Below are 21,653 nucleotides of genomic sequence, written 5' to 3'. Positions count from 1 at the left end.
ACATCATATTACTAGATTACAACCAACTGGTCTCCGTTACAACCAGACGTTTTGCATCAGAACTAAAAGCTGTATCTTACCTTTAGAGGGCTGTCCTTGGGGCAGTCTCCCAGGGCTGGCAGCCTTACTCCATCATGGCCAGCGGAAATGACGTCTGTCTGGAGCACCTGCTCTCCAGCGCTAGCTTGGAGGGTCCCAGCCTGGGGTACAGATCATAAGGAAATACATTTAACTTAAGCCCTCCATTATTATGCCCACTTTTCCAACTATAAATCATGTCAATCTGTTTTTGCAGCATATAGGCTATACTACCAAGAAGATAGCCCCATTACATATCAAGAGAGAAAGCCCCAGAATTAACAAAAACATTTTTTTAATCACTTATGAGACTTACTTTTTGAAGAATTATTCTCAACCGTTTATGATTTCTATCCATTGTGCTTTCAGGCACCCTTCAGATTGGACCTGACATTTTTTATAAACAAATACATTTTAAAATACATTTCAATTTTTTTTTTTACAAAATCTTTGCCCGTTTTGCTGTACTCACAGAATGTCATCTTTGTCCACTCAAAGTGATTTATTTGAACATGAGGATGACTCTCCTTTGTAAATCATCAACTCAACTGAGCCAGAAGTAAGCACTGAACCTTCTCTTGAGTGCGTTTAAGTCATAGGCTCATATATTACGTCATGCCATTGTACACGATTACGTCAACTACAATAACACAGTGCGACCACTCTGGGAAATGAATGCATCGTTTCTGATCACATACGAAATCTCTATAAAGTTTACAATGTAACCCAATTCACTTTGGTTCAGTGAGGTTTAATCGTATTTTATGGATAAATGTTGCCCTCTGTTGGCCATAAATGAAATAGTCAGGAATTAAAGTCGCGCCATCATTAGTCTGCTGCACACTCCCACTGTTGGACTTTTAACAGCTACGGTTAAAATAACATCTATTTAGTGTCAATAATATGGACCAAACAAATTATTATGGTCAAATAAATCTAATCATTGATGGGTTTGGTGAGGGAAGACAGATGTGGTAAGCTGATATAATCAGGGCAGGCCCACATATTGCCAATTATGAATAAATGTTTTATTAAGCCAACTGCCTATTTGTCCAAGATACTCATTACAGTCATGTCACACTTCTATCATCATTTATACAAACTGGATGAATGCAGGCTGTTGGTTTGTAAATGTTGTAAATAAATATGTATATATGGTGTATATTATTATTAATATTAATATTGTTTCATTCGCTTATCTTTTTGACCTGCACTGTTGGGAGTTCAGATCTTAAGAATTTCACTGTACCCTGCAATTACATCTGCGACGCTATGTATGTGACTAATAAATTAATCTAATCGATTCGAATCTAAATTCAGAAATAATTTCTTGGTGAGGAAACCTAGTCATACGTAGCTATAATTTACAGAAATCAGAAATGTTTACATTATTGCTGAATAAGGCTATCACAGTGAGTAACCTCTGATGAAGATTAAGGCTTCCTCAATGTAAAAATACACAGGGTCTTTGGAGCATAAACGTAAACTTCGCTCGATCCATCTACATGCATAACAAATATTTATGTGACACATGCAATTATAACAAGAACAACAGTAAATAATACATTTATAAATAAAACAGTAATGCCTACCTGAATGTTCCCATAATCGAAGCGGCTCTTGCTCGTAGCTGCTATGTCATGCCAACACACGGACACCACGAAACTAGCACAGAACAAAACTTTCACAATGTCGACTTCACCGCCGTGTGAAAAATACGGTACGACATGCTACGCCGAAGCCATCGCTCGTGCTGCTGTTTTATTGGAAAATGCGAACTCGCACAGCTGTCCGTCTGTCGGCGCTTCCTCAAGAAGACGTATAACTAGCTACAGGCTACAACTACTAGACAGGGAGCTGTCCACCCTATCTCCCCTGTCCTCTCTGTGCTTACTGTATGGTATTGAGTATAGTGTATTAGAGATGTATTCCCTCTCAAGAAAGATAAAATTAGGGAATTATTCTAATGTAACTCTTATTATGTAAATTGCAATTAGGTTAGGGCATTTAGCCTATACCTATATAGCGACAGGTAGCCTAAAATATCTGTCGTTGTGCCCCTGAACAAGGCAGTTAACCCAATGTTCCTAGGTCGTCATTGAAAATAAGAATTTGTTCTAAACTAACTTGCCTAGTTAAATAAAGGTAAAAATAATGACTGACACAGTGAACCTACTCATAACAATGATACTGTATACAGTACACAGCAAATTGACCTTACAAATCTATAGCATGCAGGTGGGTCTGTAAAAAAAAAAGTAAAGAAGATCAAAATAGCTGAAAGTTGTGTTTATTAAATTAAATGGGGGAGGGTAATAAAATGAGTTGTGAATAGGGGGGGGTTGTCTCCCTCTTCTGGTGGCACTGATGTTTTTTTAGAAAGTGGGTTGTGGGAGGTGGTATCAGGGTTTCCCAAACTCGTCTCTGCAGTTACTTTTTGCATCTTTTTTTGCAGGGGAAGCAAAATAGTCTTGCCAGGGCAGCTGTGATCCGCGGGAGGAGAGCCTGTTTTTTCTTCGGCTCATCTGCAGCCACAGTACCTGAACAGGTGACATAGAACAGGGCATGAAATCAGGGTCGTGTTCATTCAGGCACACAGTAGCAAAATGTTTTGAAACAGAAAACAAAAACAATAATTTGTTATTAGGGTTAGGGTTAGGGTTAGTTCCTCCCTGTTTTAGTCTGTTCTCTTCCATTTAGTGGCTAATGAATAAGACCCTGATAACTTCATCATAGTCTCCCGTCCTTACATTACAATAGTGTGCTGAAGACAGACGCACATGTTGACTGACAGAAATGAGGACTTACTATCATTGCCAAGAGGAGACACCTTGTTCTTCTTCTGGTCCTTGTTATTTCTTCGCCTCTTCTTTCCTGACTTCCTCACTTCTTCCTTCATAGCCTCTTCCTTATCCTTCTCCTTCGTAGAGAGAGAAACAGATTTGAGTTGATGCCTCACAATCAAACAGCCCAAATAACTAAACGATCTACTAGTTCTTGTCTGTCTCACATGTGTGGAGGTGATGTCCTCGAGGTCTGTGAAGAGGGCACAGCTGTTGGGCTCGGAGCTCTCAGAAATGTAGCTAATTACCTGGGACTTGGCAGAGATGGCTGAGCTTACAATGGTCTTCTCCAAACCAGTGCTGTCATCAGCCATCTCCGCTAGGTCCTCTTCAAGGGATTCCCTCCGGGCCAGGAGCTCCTCGGTGAGGGTGACGTCACTCCTTGAGGAGGTTGAGGAGTGTGACCTCCCACTAGCACGGCTCCTCCTGGCTCCAAAATGGCCGCCGGAACTCCAGTCCTCGGAATAGTCATCTATGACTTGTGTGATGGTGTCCGCCATGCACCTGATGGCTGCCTCACCACCAGAGCGCGCGGCACGCAGTTGAGCCCGGTTGGAGTCCGAACGCAGGGACAATCTTTTAGCTGCAGTCTTCACGATGGCCTTCACCGCATCCTCCCCAATGAATTGGATGCTCTCCTCCAGGCCAAAGAGGACAGAGATGTCAGCATACTTCAGGGCATGCTGGACCTCCAGAAAGAGATCCTTCATCAGCCTGAAGGGGTCATTGGCCCTCCTTGTCTGGGGGGACTCTGAGGCCTCCAGTCGGCACATGATGCCGTGGAGGATAAACTTCAGGGTCTGGGGGCTCATGACGGTGGCCCAGGGAGTGCTGCAACTGAGGGTGTCCTCCTCGATAAGGATCTTGCCTGGTAGGAGGGAGGGAATCTTCTCAAGGGCCTTGGTGGGCATCAGGGAGCACTCACTCACGTTGGACACCTCAGCTTCTCCCACCTCTTCTACCAGGGTCTGGGAAGGAGCTGCCAGTGCTGCATGGGTGGTCGTCACAGAGTTGTCCTTCAAGGAGGTGCTGGGCACTACCTCTTCTTCATCCAGGCAGGGTCTGGGCAGAAAAACATCCAGAGTCTGGGCAGGAGCTGCCCATGCTGCCTGGGTTGAGGTGGAGGGTTTAGGGTATGAGACAGTCATGGCACTCACAACCACCTCCTCTTCGTCCTTGGGTGAAGAGGGACACGGAAAGTCAGGGAACCTTTCCCTGGCACCGGAATCCAATCCTAAGAAAATACACTCATATTCTGAAATGGTTCAAAGCCACATTCATGTATAACACTATGCAGTATCTAGCACATTTACTATAATGGTAATACACGGGTTATTACACAGGTTATTACACTGTTATTACTGGTCATATGGGTAAAACAGGTTATAAGTGTACCTTTCTGGATGATGAGCCTGGCCTTGCAATCGTCGTTGCAGGTACTGTTCAGGATGTCTCCCACCCTGGTGGTCAGGACTTGGCAGACGGCCCCTGGTCAAATCAACATTTATTTAATACAGGGGTGTCAAACTCATTCCATGGGGGGGCCGAGTGTCTGCGGGTTTTAGTTTTTTCCTTTCAATTAAGACCTAGACAACCAGGTGAGAGGAGTTTCTAACTAATTAGTGACCTTAATTCATCAATCAAGGGTGGAGTGAAAACCTGCAGAAACCCGGCCTTCTATAGAATGAGTTTGACATTTGATTCAAAGTAATACTTCACACATAAAATGTCTCCAAACACTGTATAGAAAAATAAGAAAAAAAGGGGAGAGAAAAGGAAAATACCATTACTGACAACAAGAGAAAAGAAAGAAGGGGAATGTGCGGGTACAAAAGATGGTAAAAACATCATAATAACTAACCTAGTGCCTCCTTGTTGTCATCGGAGAGGGAGAGGGAGCTGGAGGACTGGAGGGTCAGGAAGCTGCCCTTCTCCAACAGAGCGGCCCACCTCCCACGGGACTCTGTCCCTTCCTCCTCCCCATGCCCACTTGACCAGGTGGAGTCGCTGTCCCACAATTCCTCCTCGCTGGATGTGGGGGTGTTCCCCCAGCCGTCCCTATACATCCAGTTAAAGTTGTCATTCCACATAATGTCTCTGCCTGGTGGGGTGGTCGGCAGACCCAAGAAGTTCTCCAGCAGATTCTTAATGGCCCGTTGGATGAACATGTACAGCACGTCTGTGAAGAATTCATTGGAGAGCCTACGGTTGGCAGCCAGGTCTTTCAGGATGGGCTCGGACCTGCTCTGGCGGGCCATTGGCCTCCTGCCCATACCGGTGTCCAGAAGCATCTGATACACCTTGCAGATGAGCTCCTTCCCAAAGTAGTGGACCTTCCCCCTGAAGATCATGTTGACCAGCTTCCATGAGGACAGGATCTGACCCAGGGGCTCCACTGCCGGGGTTGACTTCATGTCCATGATGTCATTCAGTGAAACATCATCCTCACTGCTGAACTCCTGGTGGAGTTCCCGGTCAGTGTCAGAGTGCGCCAGATGAATAATAACATCAAAGATGTTACTGGCTGTGAATCCTGCCTCTCTGTGGCCGGGGGTGGGAGTGGTGGTCTGGCTACTCCTTCTGCCGCCATGCCCAGACCGGGGAATGCTGGGAGTGCTGGCAGTCTGTGTCTCGTCCATCTCCCCAGCAGGGCTGCTGGTCTCCCCAACTTCCCCTGGCCTCTCCTCAAACAGGGCAAAGACAGGGAGGGACCCCTCGCTAAGGACTTTATGGACGTCACTTCCCTTGGGACTCCTCACTGACCCCAGTTCTCCCAACTCTGGCATGTTGGATTTGCTTGATCCCTGTGACGACCCAGGCCAACTCCCATTCTGGCTGTTGTTGCCTCTTCCAGTCCTCATGTGGTGGATCTGTCTGGCGGCCTCCTGGGCACTCTCACAGGCATCCCTGAACAGCTCTGAGAAGATTCTGGACAGCTTCTCTTCTGTCAGAGTAATACCTGGATGGGTGTTCTCCAGGTCATCCTCGCCAGAAGAGAAGAGGTCCTCCTGGGCCCTTTTCAGGATGTTACCCACAGACAGATCTGCTATGCCCTGAAGCTCCTTGTCGTTCTCAGAAGGGGGAGTGGGCGGCTGCCCGCCCAGGAGCCTTCCCTTCGGCTCAGAACTCCGCTGGTGGAACTTTTCAGAGACGATCTGGAGCACACCTGACCCCCAGCGGGACGAGTCTGACGACTCTGGTCTGGAGGTCCTGTGCAGAGCCATCACTGGGAGGAACACCTCACTGGAGACACACACCACCCACTCGATGATTTCGTCCAGGTCGCCTATTGTCACGTTCTTAGAAAGAGAAACAGAAAACAATCTGACAGCTAGTAGTTTTTATGTTACAAGATAGTTGTTTCCAATGATCACTCCACCCTTGAAAGCAGAAAAAATGCGGGACTTACCATTTGTTTGAGGAACTTCCTGATAAGCTTTCTCTGACTGGAAAACAAACAAACACCAGGAATCATTGGCAACTTAAACTAGTGTTTACATAGATTATATTTGTTCTGCACATATAGAGGTTCACAGCAGGACTCACGGGTGAGACTTCAGGAAGTTCGTTAGAGAGAACGCCTCAGGTGAAATTGGACAGGAGGCATCATCGCTCTTAGCCTCGGACGTCACATCACTCTTTGGGGTCAGGAGGTCATCAACAGATGGAGAGGAGATCATTATCTCCCCATCATTAGGTGTCAGGGGACCTGGGGTTTCTGAAACAGAAGACAATCAGAATTACCACCGAACAAGCTAGTGACCACCGTAAAGATTCTATTGAAGTTGTATAATCAGAAATAAACACTGTGTCACCAATACCCCCACCTGTTGTCTCCATTTGAGTAACTTTAGTGCCCTTCTTGATAGCTGGCAGGACACCTACAGAAAGAGGAGAGTCGTAGATAATAGTGGATCCTTCCACCATATATCCTTTTAGAATTGCATCAAAAAATCCAAGATTTTTGGAAGTGGAGATCAATACTCACTGTAACTGGTTGTTCGAGATATAAGAGTTTGAGGCAGTGCCAACACACCAACTACTTGGCGGCTTGCGTATATCACCCCTGACTTAGCCTCCCTAGACTTTTTAGCCTTGATAACCTCTCTGGCCTTCTTTTCTGCCTTTGCTATATTGGCCTCTCGGCTGGGTCTGGGGCCTTGTGGGGGCTTCGGCACAAGGTTCTGAGACATATAACAACAGTGGGGAAATCATATCACCATAGAAACCACCTATTTCACCATAGGCATGGTGGTACTAAGTGACATGTCACATAAGGGTTAACCTTAGAATTAGAATCAGAATTACAATACTATTAGTTCTAACTAGTAGGTGGTCCATGTGTCTTAATGGTGTTATTATCTCGTTGTAAACTGGTTTTAAACCCGTCATATTACTAGATTACAACTGGTCTCCGTTACAACCAGATGTTTTGCATCAGAACTAAAAGCTGTATCTTACCTTTAGAGAGCTGTCCTTGGGGCAGTCTCCCAGGGCTGGCAGCCTTACTCCATCATGGCCAGCGGAAATGACGTCTGTCTGGAGCACCTGCTCTCCAGCGCTAGCTTGGAGGGTCCCAGCCTGGGGTACAGATCATAAGGAAATACATTTAACTTAAGCCCTCCATTATTATGCCCGCTTCTCCAATTATAAATCATAACCTTAGAATTACAATCAGAACTAAAATCAGAATTCCAATACTATTAGTTCTAACTAGTAGGTGGTCCATGTGTCTTAATGGTGTTATTATCTCATTGTAAACTGGTTTTCAACACATCATATTACTAGATTACAACCAACTGGTCTCCGTTACAACCAGACGTTTTGCATCAGAACTAAAAGCTGTTTCTTACCTTTAGAGGGCTGTCCTTGGGGCAGTCTCCCAGGGCTGGCAGCCTTACTCCATCATGGCCAGCGGAAATGACGTCTGTCTGGAGCACCTGCTCTCCAGCGCTAGCTTGGAGGGTCCCAGCCTGGGGTACAGATCATAAGGAAATACATTTAACTTAAGCCCTCCATTATTATGCCCACTTTTCCAACTATAAATCATGTCAATCTGTTTTTGCAGCATATAGGCTATACTACCAAGAAGATAGCCCCATTACATATCAAGAGAGAAAGCCCCAGAATTAACAAAAACATTTTTTTAATCACTTATGAGACTTACTTTTTGAAGAATTATTCTCAACCGTTTATGATTTCTATCCATTGTGCTTTCAGGCACCCTTCAGATTGGACCTGACATTTTTTATAAACAAATACATTTTAAAATACATTTCAATTTTTTTTTTTACAAAATCTTTGCCCGTTTTGCTGTACTCACAGAATGTCATCTTTGTCCACTCAAAGTGATTTATTTGAACATGAGGATGACTCTCCTTTGTAAATCATCAACTCAACTGAGCCAGAAGTAGGCACTGAACCTTCTCTTGAGTGCGTTTACGTCATAGGCTCATATATTACGTCATGCCATTGTACACGATTACGTCAACTACAATAACACAGTGCGACCACTCTGGGAAATGAATGCATCGTTTCTGATCACATACGAAATCTCTATAAAGTTTACAATGTAACCCTATTCACTTTGGTTCAGTGAGGTTTAATCGTATTTTATGGATAAATGTTGCCCTCTGTTGGCCATAAATGAAATAGTCAGGAATTAAAGTCGCGCCATCATTAGTCTGCTGCACACTCCCACTGTTGGACTTTTAACAGCTACGGTTAAAATAACATCTATTTAGTGTCAATAATATGGACCAAACAAATTATTATGGTCAAATAAATCTAATCATTGATGGGTTTGGTGAGGGAAGACAGATGTGGTAAGCTGATATAATCAGGGCAGGCCCACATATTGCCAATTATGAATAAATGTTTTATTAAGCCAACTGCCTATTTGTCCAAGATACTCATTACAGTCATGTCACACTTCTATCATCATTTATACAAACTGGATGAATGCAGGCTGTTGGTTTGTAAATGTTGTAAATAAATATGTATATATGGTGTATATTATTATTAATATTAATATTGTTTCATTCGCTTATCTTTTTGACCTGCACTGTTGGGAGTTCAGATCTTAAGAATTTCACTGTACCCTGCAATTACATCTGCGACGCTATGTATGTGACTAATAAATTAATCTAATCGATTCGAATCTAAATTCAGAAATAATTTCTTGGTGAGGAAACCTAGTCATACGTAGCTATAATTTACAGAAATCAGAAATGTTTACATTATTGCTGAATAAGGCTATCACAGTGAGTAACCTCTGATGAAGATTAAGGCTTCCTCAATGTAAAAATACACAGGGTCTTTGGAGCATAAACGTAAACTTCGCTCGATCCATCTACATGCATAACAAATATTTATGTGACACATGCAATTATAACAAGAACAACAGTAAATAATACATTTATAAATAAAACAGTAATGCCTACCTGAATGTTCCCATAATCGAAGCGGCTCTTGCTCGTAGCTGCTATGTCATGCCAACACACGGACACCACGAAACTAGCACAGAACAAAACTTTCACAATGTCGACTTCACCGCCGTGTGAAAAATACTGTACGACATGCTACGCCGAAGCCATCGCTCGTGCTGCTGTTTTATTGGAAAATGCGAACTCGCACAGCTGTCCGTCTGTCGGCGCTTCCTCAAGAAGACGTATAACTAGCTACAGGCTACAACTACTAGACAGGGAGCTGTCCACCCTATCTCCCCTGTCCTCTCTGTGCTTACTGTATGGTATTGAGTATAGTGTATTAGAGATGTATTCCCTCTCAAGAAAGATAAAATTAGGGAATTATTCTAATGTAACTCTTATTATGTAAATTGCAATTAGGTTAGGGCATTTAGCCTATACCTATATAGCGACAGGTAGCCTAAAATATCTGTCGTTGTGCCCCTGAACAAGGCAGTTAACCCAATGTTCCTAGGTCGTCATTGAAAATAAGAATTTGTTCTAAACTAACTTGCCTAGTTAAATAAAGGTAAAAATAATGACTGACACAGTGAACCTACTCATAACAATGATACTGTATACAGTACACAGCAAATTGACCTTACAAATCTATAGCATGCAGGTGGGTCTGTAAAAAAAAAAGTAAAGAAGATCAAAATAGCTGAAAGTTGTGTTTATTAAATTAAATGGGGGAGGGTAATAAAATGAGTTGTGAATAGGGGGGGGTTGTCTCCCTCTTCTGGTGGCACTGATGTTTTTTTAGAAAGTGGGTTGTGGGAGGTGGTATCAGGGTTTCCCAAACTCGTCTCTGCACAGTTACTTTTTGCATCTTTTTTTGCAGGGGAAGCAAAATAGTCTTGCCAGGGCAGCTGTGATCCGCGGGAGGAGAGCCTGTTTTTTCTTCGGCTCATCTGCAGCCACAGTACCTGAACAGGTGACATAGAACAGGGCATGAAATCAGGGTCGTGTTCATTCAGGCACACAGTAGCAAAATGTTTTGAAACAGAAAACAAAAACAATAATTTGTTATTAGGGTTAGGGTTAGGGTTAGTTCCTCCCTGTTTTAGTCTGTTCTCTTCCATTTAGTGGCTAATGAATAAGACCCTGATAACTTCATCATAGTCTCCCGTCCTTACATTACAATAGTGTGCTGAAGACAGACGCACATGTTGACTGACAGAAATGAGGACTTACTATCATTGCCAAGAGGAGACACCTTGTTCTTCTTCTGGTCCTTGTTATTTCTTCGCCTCTTCTTTCCTGACTTCCTCACTTCTTCCTTCATAGCCTCTTCCTTATCCTTCTCCTTCGTAGAGAGAGAAACAGATTTGAGTTGATGCCTCACAATCAAACAGCCCAAATAACTAAACGATCTACTAGTTCTTGTCTGTCTCACATGTGTGGAGGTGATGTCCTCGAGGTCTGTGAAGAGGGCACAGCTGTTGGGCTCGGAGCTCTCAGAAATGTAGCTAATTACCTGGGACTTGGCAGAGATGGCTGAGCTTACAATGGTCTTCTCCAAACCAGTGCTGTCATCAGCCATCTCCGCTAGGTCCTCTTCAAGGGATTCTCTCCGGGCCAGGAGCTCCTCGGTGAGGGTGACGTCACTCCTTGAGGAGGTTGAGGAGTGTGACCTCCCACTAGCACGGCTCCTCCTGGCTCCAAAATGGCCGCCGGAACTCCAGTCCTCGGAATAGTCATCTATGACTTGTGTGATGGTGTCCGCCATGCACCTGATGGCTGCCTCACCACCAGAGCGCGCGGCACGCAGTTGAGCCCGGTTGGAGTCCGAACGCAGGGACAATCTTTTAGCTGCAGTCTTCACGATGGCCTTCACCGCATCCTCCCCAATGAATTGGATGCTCTCCTCCAGGCCAAAGAGGACAGAGATGTCAGCATACTTCAGGGCATGCTGGACCTCCAGAAAGAGATCCTTCATCAGCCTGAAGGGGTCATTGGCCCTCCTTGTCTGGGGGGACTCTGAGGCCTCCAGTCGGCACATGATGCCGTGGAGGATAAACTTCAGGGTCTGGGGGCTCATGACGGTGGCCCAGGGAGTGCTGCAACTGAGGGTGTCCTCCTCGATAAGGATCTTGCCTGGTAGGAGGGAGGGAATCTTCTCAAGGGCCTTGGTGGGCATCAGGGAGCACTCACTCACGTTGGACACCTCAGCTTCTCCCACCTCTTCTACCAGGGTCTGGGAAGGAGCTGCCAGTGCTGCATGGGTGGTCGTCACAGAGTTGTCCTTCAAGGAGGTGCTGGGCACTACCTCTTCTTCATCCAGGCAGGGTCTGGGCAGAAAAACATCCAGAGTCTGGGCAGGAGCTGCCCATGCTGCCTGGGTTGAGGTGGAGGGTTTAGGGTATGAGACAGTCATGGCACTCACAACCACCTCCTCTTCGTCCTTGGGTGAAGAGGGACACGGAAAGTCAGGGAACCTTTCCCTGGCACCGGAATCCAATCCTAAGAAAATACACTCATATTCTGAAATGGTTCAAAGCCACATTCATGTATAACACTATGCAGTATCTAGCACATTTACTATAATGGTAATACACGGGTTATTACACAGGTTATTACACTGTTATTACTGGTCATATGGGTAAAACAGGTTATAAGTGTACCTTTCTGGATGATGAGCCTGGCCTTGCAATCGTCGTTGCAGGTACTGTTCAGGATGTCTCCCACCCTGGTGGTCAGGACTTGGCAGACGGCCCCTGGTCAAATCAACATTTATTTAATACAGGGGTGTCAAACTCATTCCATGGGGGGGCCGAGTGTCTGCGGGTTTTAGTTTTTTCCTTTCAATTAAGACCTAGACAACCAGGTGAGAGGAGTTTCTAACTAATTAGTGACCTTAATTCATCAATCAAGGGTGGAGTGAAAACCTGCAGAAACCCGGCCTTCTATAGAATGAGTTTGACATTTGTTTCAAAGTAATACTTCACACATAAAATGTCTCCAAACACTGTATAGAAAAATAAGAAAAAAAGGGGAGAGAAAATGAAAATACCATTACTGACAACAAGAGAAAAGAAAGAAGGGGAATGTGCGGGTGCAAAAGATGGTAAAAACATCATAATAACTAACCTAGTGCCTCCTTGTTGTCATCGGAGAGGGAGAGGGAGCTGGAGGACTGGAGGGTCAGGAAGCTGCCCTTCTCCAACAGAGCGGCCCACCTCCCACGGGACTCTGTCCCTTCCTCCTCCCCATGCCCACTTGACCAGGTGGAGTCGCTGTCCCACAATTCCTCCTCGCTGGATGTGGGGGTGTTCCCCCAGCCGTCCCTATACATCCAGTTAAAGTTGTCATTCCACATAATGTCTCTGCCTGGTGGGGTGGTCGGCAGACCCAAGAAGTTCTCCAGCAGATTCTTAATGGCCCGTTGGATGAACATGTACAGCACGTCTGTGAAGAATTCATTGGAGAGCCTACGGTTGTCAGCCAGGTCTTTCAGGATGGGCTCGGACCTGCTCTGGCGGGCCATTGGCCTCCTGCCCATACCGGTGTCCAGAAGCATCTGATACACCTTGCAGATGAGCTCCTTCCCAAAGTAGTGGACCTTCCCCCTGAAGATCATGTTGACCAGCTTCCATGAGGACAGGATCTGACCCAGGGGCTCCACTGCCGGGGTTGACTTCATGTCCATGATGTCATTCAGTGAAACATCATCCTCACTGCTGAACTCCTGGTGGAGTTCCCGGTCAGTGTCAGAGTGCGCCAGATGAATAATAACATCAAAGATGTTACTGGCTGTGAATCCTGCCTCTCTGTGGCCGGGGGTGGGAGTGGTGGTCTGGCTACTCCTTCTGCCGCCATGCCCAGACCGGGGAATGCTGGGAGTGCTGGCAGTCTGTGTCTCGTCCATCTCCCCAGCAGGGCTGCTGGTCTCCCCAACTTCCCCTGGCCTCTCCTCAAACAGGGCAAAGACAGGGAGGGACCCCTCGCTAAGGACTTTATGGACGTCACTTCCCTTGGGACTCCTCACTGACCCCAGTTCTCCCAACTCTGGCATGTTGGATTTGCTCGATCCCTGTGACGACCCAGGCCAACTCCCATTCTGGCTGTTGTTGCCTCTTCCAGACCTCATGTGGTGGATCCGTCTGGCGGCCTCCTGGGCACTCTCACAGGCATCCCTGAACAGCTCTGAGAATATTCTGGACAGCTTCTCTTCTGTCAGAGTAATACCTGGATGGGTGTTCTCCAGGTCATCCTCACCAGAAGAGAAGAGGTCCTCCTGGGCCCTTTTCAGGATGTTACCCACAGACAGATCTGCTATGCCCTGAAGCTCCTTGTCGGTCTCAGAAGGGGGAGTGGGCGGCTGCCCGCCCAGGAGCCTTCCCTTCGGCTCAGAACTCCGCTGGTGGAACTTTTCAGAGACGATCTGGAGCACACCTGACCCCCAGCGGGACGAGTCTGACGACTCTGGTCTGGAGGTCCTGTGCAGAGCCATCACTGGGAGGAACACCTCACTGGAGACACACACCACCCACTCGATGGTTTCGTCCAGGTCGCCTATTGTCACGTTCTTAGAAAGAGAAACAGAAAACAATCTGACAGCTAGTAGTTTTTATGTTACAAGATAGTTGTTTCCAATGATCACTCCACCCTTGAAAGCAGAAAAAATGCGGGACTTACCATTTGTTTGAGGAACTTCCTGATAAGCTTTCTCTGACTGGAAAACAAACAAACACCAGGAATCATTGGCAACTTAAACTAGTGTTTACATAGATTATATTTGTTCTGCACATATAGAGGTTCACAGCAGGACTCACGGGTGAGACTTCAGGAAGTTCGTTAGAGAGAACGCCTCAGGTGAAATTGGACAGGAGGCTTCATCGCTCTTAGCCTCGGACGTCACATCACTCTTTGGGGTCAGGAGGTCATCAACAGATGGAGAGGAGATCATTATCTCCCCATCATTAGGTGTCAGGGGACCTGGGGTTTCTGAAACAGAAGACAATCAGAATTACCACCGAACAAGCTAGTGACCACCGTAAAGATTCTATTGAAGTTGTATAATCAGAAATAAACACTGTGTCACCAATACCCCCACCTGTTGTCTCCATTTGAGTAACTTTAGTGCCCTTCTTGATAGCTGGCAGGACACCTACAGAAAGAGGAGAGTCGTAGATAATAGTGGATCCTTCCACCATATATCCTTTTAGAATTGCATCAAAAAATCCAAGATTTTTGGAAGTGGAGATCAATACTCACTGTAACTGGTTGTTCGAGATATAAGAGTTTGAGGCAGTGCCAACACACCAACTACTTGGCGGCTTGCGTATATCACCCCTGACTTAGCCTCCCTAGACTTTTTAGCCTTGATAACCTCTCTGGCCTTCTTTTCTGCCTTTGCTATATTTGCCTCTCGGCTGGGCCTGGGGCCTTGTGGGGGCTTCGGCACAAGGTTCTGAGACATATAACAACAGTGGGGAAATCATATCACCATAGAAACCACCTATTTCACCATAGGCATGGTGGTACTAAGTGACATGTCACATAAGGGTTAACCTTAGAATTAGAATCAGAATTACAATACTATTAGTTCTAACTAGTAGGTGGTCCATGTGTCTTAATGGTGTTATTATCTCGTTGTAAACTGGTTTTAAACCCGTCATATTACTAGATTACAACTGGTCTCCGTTACAACCAGATGTTTTGCATCAGAACTAAAAGCTGTATCTTACCTTTAGAGGGCTGTCCTTGGGGCAGTCTCCCAGGGCTGGCAGCCTTACTCCATCATGGCCAGCGGAAATGACGTCTGTCTGGAGCACCTGCTCTCCAGCGCTAGCTTGGAGGGTCCCAGCCTGGGGTACAGATCATAAGGAAATACATTTAACTTAAGCCCTCCATTATTATGCCCGCTTCTCCAATTATAAATCATAACCTTAGAATTACAATCAGAACTAAAATCAGAATTCCAATACTATTAGTTCTAACTAGTAGGTGGTCCATGTGTCTTAATGGTGTTATTATCTCATTGTAAACTGGTTTTCAACACATCATATTACTAGATTACAACCAACTGGTCTCCGTTACAACCAGACGTTTTGCATCAGAACTAAAAGCTGTTTCTTACCTTTAGAGGGCTGTCCTTGGGGCAGTCTCCCAGGGCTGGCAGCCTTACTCCATCATGGCCAGCGGAAATGACGTCTGTCTGGAGCACCTGCTCTCCAGCGCTAGCTTGGAGGGTCCCAGCCTGGGGTACAGGATCATAAGGAAATACATTTAACTTAAGCCCTCCATTATTATGCCCACTTTTCCAACTATAAATCATGTCAATCTGTTTTTACAGCATATAGGCTATACTACCAAGAAGATAGCCCCATTACATATCAAGAGAGAAAGCCCCAGAATTAACAAAAACATTTTTTTAATCACTTATGAGACTTACTTTTTGAAGAATTATTCTCAACCGTTTATGATTTCTATCCATTGTGCTTTCAGGCACCCTTCAGATTGGACCTGACATTTTTTATAAACAAATACATTTTAAAATACATTTCAAATTTTTTTTTTACAAAATCTTTGCCCGTTTTGCTGTACTCACAGAATGTCATCTTTGTCCACTCAAAGTGATTTATTTGAACATGAGGATGACTCTCCTTTGTAAATCATCAACTCAACTGAGCCAGAAGTAGGCACTGAACCTTCTCTTGAGTGCGTTTACGTCATAGGCTCATATATTACGTCATGCCATTGTACACGATTACGTCAACTACAATAACACAGTGCGACCACTCTGGGAAATGAATGCATCGTTTCTGATCACATACGAAATCTCTATAAAGTTTACAATGTAACCCAATTCACTTTGGTTCAGTGAGGTTTAATCGTATTTTATGGATAAATGTTGCCCTCTGTTGGCCATAAATGAAATAGTCAGGAATTAAAGTCGCGCCATCATTAGTCTGCTGCCCACTCCCACTGTTGGACTTTTAACAGCTACGGTTAAAATAACATCTATTTAGTGTCAATAATATGGACCAAACACATTATTATGGTCAAATAAATCTAATCATTGATGGGTTTGGTGAGGGAAGACAGATGTGGTAAGCTGATATAATCAGGGCAGGCCCACATATTGCCAATTATGAATAAATGTTTTATTAAGCCAACTGCCTATTTGTCCAAGATACTCATTACAGTCATGTCACACTTCTATCATCATTTATACAAACTGGATGAATGCAGGCTGTTGGTTTGTAAATGTTGTAAATAAATATGTATATATGGTGTATATTATTATTAATATTAATATTGTTTCATTCGCTTATCTTTTTGACCTGCACTGTTGGGAGTTCAGATCTTAAGAATTTCACTGTACCCTGCAATTACATCTGCGACGCTATGTATGTGACTAATAAATTAATCTAATCGATTCGAATCTAAATTCAGAAATAATTTCTTGGTGAGGAAACCTAGTCATACGTAGCTATAATTTACAGAAATCAGAAATGTTTACATTATTGCTGAATAAGGCTATCACAGTGAGTAACCTCTGATGAAGATTAAGGCTTCCTCAATGTAAAAATACACAGGGTCTAGGTGCTTTGTTTTGGAGCATAAACGTAAACTTCGCTCGATCCATCTACATGCATAACAAATATTTATGTGACACATGCAATTATAACAAGAACAACAGTAAATAATACATTTATAAATAAAACAGTAATGCCTACCTGAATGTTCCCATAATCGAAGCGGCTCTTGCTCGTAGCTGCTATGTCATGCCAACACACGGACACCACGAAACTAGCACAGAACAAAACTTTCACAATGTCGACTTCACCGCCGTGTGAAAAATACGGTACGACATGCTACGCCGAAGCCATCGCTCGTGCTGCTGTTTTATTGGAAAATGCGAACTCGCACAGCTGTCCGTCTGTCGGCGCTTCCTCAAGAAGACGTATAACTAGCTACAGGCTACAACTACTAGACAGGGAGCTGTCCACCCTATCTCCCCTGTCCTCTCTGTGCTTACTGTATGGTATTGAGTATAGTGTATTAGAGATGTATTCCCTCTCAAGAAAGATAAAATTAGGGAATTATTCTAATGTAACTCTTATTATGTAAATTGCAATTAGGTTAGGGCATTTAGCCTATACCTATATAGCGACAGGTAGCCTAAAATATCTGTCGTTGTGCCCCTGAACAAGGCAGTTAACCCAATGTTCCTAGGTCGTCATTGAAAATAAGAATTTGTTCTAAACTAACTTGCCTAGTTAAATAAAGGTAAAAATAATGACTGACACAGTGAACCTACTCATAACAATGATACTGTATACAGTACACAGCAAATTGACCTTACAAATCTATAGCATGCAGGTGGGTCTGTAAAAAAAAAAGTAAAGAAGATCAAAATAGCTGAAAGTTGTGTTTATTAAATTAAATGGGGGAGGGTAATAAAATGAGTTGTGAATAGGGGGGGGTTGTCTCCCTCTTCTGGTGGCACTGATGTTTTTTTAGAAAGTGGGTTGGGGGAGGTGGTATCAGGGTTTCCCAAACTCGTCTCTGCACAGTTACTTTTTGCATCTTTTTTTGCAGGGGAAGCAAAATAGTCTTGCCAGGGCAGCTGTGATCCGCGGGAGGAGAGCCTGTTTTTTCTTCGGCTCATCTGCAGCCACAGTACCTGAACAGGTGACATAGAACAGGGCATGAAATCAGGGTCGTGTTCATTCAGGCACACAGTAGCAAAATGTTTTGAAACAGAAAACAAAAACAATAATTTGTTATTAGGGTTAGGGTTAGTTCCTCCCTGTTTTAGTCTGTTCTCTTCCATTTAGTGGCTAATGAATAAGACCCTGATAACTTCATCATAGTCTCCCGTCCTTACATTACAATAGTGTGCTGAAGACAGACGCACATGTTGACTGACAGAAATGAGGACTTACTATCATTGCCAAGAGGAGACACCTTGTTCTTCTTCTGGTCCTTGTTATTTCTTCGCCTCTTCTTTCCTGACTTCCTCACTTCTTCCTTCATAGCCTCTTCCTTATCCTTCTCCTTCGTAGAGAGAGAAACAGATTTGAGTTGATGCCTCACAATCAAACAGCCCAAATAACTAAACGATCTACTAGTTCTTGTCTGTCTCACATGTGTGGAGGTGATGTCCTCGAGGTCTGTGAAGAGGGCACAGCTGTTGGGCTCGGAGCTCTCAGAAATGTAGCTAATTACCTGGGACTTGGCAGAGATGGCTGAGCTTACAATGGTCTTCTCCAAACCAGTGCTGTCATCAGCCATCTCCGCTAGGTCCTCTTCAAGGGATTGCCTCCGGGCCAGGAGCTCCTCGGTGAGGGTGACGTCACTCCTTGAGGAGGTTGAGGAGTATGACCTCCCACTAGCACGGCTCCTCCTGGCTCCAAAATGGCCGCCGGAACTCCAGTCCTCGGAATAGTCATCTATGACTTGTGTGATGGTGTCCGCCATGCACCTGATGGCTGCCTCACCACCAGAGCGCGCGGCACGCAGTTGAGCCCGGTTGGAGTCCGAACGCAGGGACAATCTTTTAGCTGCAGTCTTCACGATGGCCTTCACCGCATCCTCCCCAATGAATTGGATGCTCTCCTCCAGGCCAAAGAGGACAGAGATGTCAGCATACTTCAGGGCATGCTGGACCTCCAGAAAGAGATCATTCATCAGCCTGAAGGGGTCATTGGCCCTCCTTGTCTGGGGGGACTCTGAGGCCTCCAGTCGGCACATGATGCCGTGGAGGATAAACTTCAGGGTCTGGGGGCTCATGACGGTGGCCCAGGGAGTGCTGCAACTGAGGGTGTCCTCCTCGATAAGGATCTTGCCTGGTAGGAGGGAGGGAATCTTCTCAAGGGCCTTGGTGGGCATCAGGGAGCACTCACTCACGTTGGACACCTCAGCTTCTCCCACCTCTTCTACCAGGGTCTGGGAAGGAGCTGCCAGTGCTGCATGGGTGGTCGTCACAGAGTTGTCCTTCAAGGAGGTGCTGGGCACTACCTCTTCTTCATCCAGGCAGGGTCTGGGCAGAAAAACATCCAGAGTCTGGGCAGGAGCTGCCCATGCTGCCTGGGTTGAGGTGGAGGGTTTAGGGTATGAGACAGTCATGGCACTCACAACCACCTCCTCTTCGTCCTTGGGTGAAGAGGGACACGGAAAGTCAGGGAACCTTTCCCTGGCACCGGAATCCAATCCTAAGAAAATACACTCATGTTCTGAAATGGTTCAAAGCCACATTCATGTATAACACTATGCAGTATCTAGCACATTTACTATAATGGTAATACACGGGTTATTACACAGGTTATTACACTGTTATTACTGGTCATATGGGTAAAACAGGTTATAAGTGTACCTTTCTGGATGATGAGCCTGGCCTTGCAATCGTCGTTGCAGGTACTGTTCAGGATGTCTCCCACCCTGGTGGTCAGGACTTGGCAGACGGCCCCTGGTCAAATCAACATTTATTTAATACAGGGGTGTCAAACTCATTCCATGGGGGGGCCGAGTGTCTGCGGGTTTTAGTTTTTTCCTTTCAATTAAGACCTAGACAACCAGGTGAGAGGAGTTTCTAACTAATTAGTGACCTTAATTCATCAATCAAGGGTGGAGTGAAAACCTGCAGAAACCCGGCCTTCTATAGAATGAGTTTGACATTTGATTCAAAGTAATACTTCACACATAAAATGTCTCCAAACACTGTATAGAAAAATAAGAAAAAAAGGGGAGAGAAAATGAAAATACCATTACTGACAACAAGAGAAAAGAAAGAAGGGGAATGTGCGGGTGCAAAAGATGGTAAAAACATCATAATAACTAACCTAGTGCCTCCTTGTTGTCATCGGAGAGGGAGAGGGAGCTGGAGGACTGGAGGGTCAGGAAGCTGCCCTTCTCCAACAGAGCGGCCCACCTCCCACGGGACTCTGTCCCTTCCTCCTCCCCATGCCCACTTGACCAGGTGGAGTCGCTGTCCCACAATTCCTCCTCGCTGGATGTGGGGGTGTTCCCCCAGCCGTCCCTATACATCCAGTTAAAGTTGTCATTCCACATAATGTCTCTGCCTGGTGGGGTGGTCGGCAGACCCAAGAAGTTCTCCAGCAGATTCTTAATGGCCCGTTGGATGAACATGTACAGCACGTCTGTGAAGAATTCATTGGAGAGCCTACGGTTGGCAGCCAGGTCTTTCAGGATGGGCTCGGACCTGCTCTGGCGGGCCATTGGCCTCCTGCCCATACCGGTGTCCAGAAGCATCTGATACACCTTGCAGATGAGCTCCTTCCCAAAGTAGTGGACCTTCCCCCTGAAGATCATGTTGACCAGCTTCCATGAGGACAGGATCTGACCCAGGGGCTCCACTGCCGGGGTTGACTTCATGTCCATGATGTCATTCAGTGAAACATCATCCTCACTGCTGAACTCCTGGTGGAGTTCCCGGTCAGTGTCAGAGTGCGCCAGATGAATAATAACATCAAAGATGTTACTGGCTGTGAATCCTGCCTCTCTGTGGCCGGGGGTGGGAGTGGTGGTCTGGCTACTCCTTCTGCCGCCATGCCCAGACCGGGGAATGCTGGGAGTGCTGGCAGTCTGTGTCTCGTCCATCTCCCCAGCAGGGCTGCTGGTCTCCCCAACTTCCCCTGGCCTCTCCTCAAACAGGGCAAAGACAGGGAGGGACCCCTCGCTAAGGACTTTATGGACGTCACTTCCCTTGGGACTCCTCACTGACCCCAGTTCTCCCAACTCTGGCATGTTGGATTTGCTTGATCCCTGTGACGACCCAGGCCAACTCCCATTCTGGCTGTTGTTGCCTCTTCCAGTCCTCATGTGGTGGATCCGTCTGGCGGCCTCCTGGGCACTCTCACAGGCATCCCTGAACAGCTCTGAGAAGATTCTGGACAGCTTCTCTTCTGTCAGAGTAATACCTGGATGGGTGTTCTCCAGGTCATCCTCGCCAGAAGAGAAGAGGTCCTCCTGGGCCCTTTTCAGGATGTTACCCACAGACAGATCTGCTATGCCCTGAAGCTCCTTGTCGTTCTCAGAAGGGGGAGTGGGCGGCTGCCCGCCCAGGAGCCTTCCCTTCGGCTCAGAACTCCGCTGGTGGAACTTTTCAGAGACTATCTGGAGCACACCTGACCCCCAGCGGGACGAGTCTGACGACTCTGGTCTGGAGGTCCTGTGCAGAGCCATCACTGGGAGGAACACCTCACTGGAGACACACACCACCCACTCGATGATTTCGTCCAGGTCGCCTATTGTCACGTTCTTAGAAAGAGAAACAGAAAACAATCTGACAGCT

At 45.7% G+C, this 21,653-nt stretch overlaps 3 protein-coding genes across 3 annotated transcripts; all 3 read right to left on the bottom strand.

Moving 5' to 3' along the window:
• Positions 1-2,353: 2,353 nt before the first annotated feature.
• LOC118940385 (uncharacterized) lies at positions 2,354-4,069 on the bottom strand. Its single transcript, XM_090204240.1, has one exon. The coding sequence runs from the start codon at positions 4,067-4,069 to the stop codon at positions 2,825-2,827; it is 1,245 nt and encodes a 414-aa protein (XP_090060366.1). The 3' UTR covers positions 2,354-2,824.
• Positions 4,070-10,046: 5,977 nt separating this feature from the next.
• On the bottom strand, positions 10,047-11,765 carry LOC118940386 (uncharacterized). Its single transcript, XM_090204239.1, has one exon. It carries the CDS (start codon positions 11,763-11,765, stop codon positions 10,521-10,523), a length of 1,245 nt encoding a protein of 414 aa, XP_090060365.1. The 3' UTR covers positions 10,047-10,520.
• Positions 11,766-17,755: 5,990 nt separating this feature from the next.
• On the bottom strand, positions 17,756-19,894 carry LOC118940381 (uncharacterized). Its single transcript, XM_090206571.1, has one exon. It carries the CDS (start codon positions 19,466-19,468, stop codon positions 18,224-18,226), a length of 1,245 nt encoding a protein of 414 aa, XP_090062697.1. The 5' UTR covers positions 19,469-19,894; the 3' UTR covers positions 17,756-18,223.
• Positions 19,895-21,653: the final 1,759 nt, after the last annotated feature.

Source organism: Oncorhynchus mykiss, chromosome 17 (assembly GCF_057628025.1).
Source record: "Oncorhynchus mykiss isolate SJ-2025 chromosome 17, ASM5762802v1, whole genome shotgun sequence".
NCBI classification, from domain to species: Eukaryota; Metazoa; Chordata; class Actinopteri; order Salmoniformes; family Salmonidae; genus Oncorhynchus; species Oncorhynchus mykiss.
The sequence above is the reverse complement of the archived record's forward strand: the minus strand, read 5'-3'. Positions and strand labels throughout refer to the sequence as shown.

What these genes read in the sequence shown, in the direction of transcription:
- LOC118940385 (XM_090204240.1), bottom strand. Translation starts at nt 4,069, where the DNA reads ATGACTGTCTCATACCCTAAACCCTCCACCTCAACCCAGGCAGCATGG.
- LOC118940386 (XM_090204239.1), bottom strand. Translation starts at nt 11,765, where the DNA reads ATGACTGTCTCATACCCTAAACCCTCCACCTCAACCCAGGCAGCATGG.
- LOC118940381 (XM_090206571.1), bottom strand. Translation starts at nt 19,468, where the DNA reads ATGACTGTCTCATACCCTAAACCCTCCACCTCAACCCAGGCAGCATGG.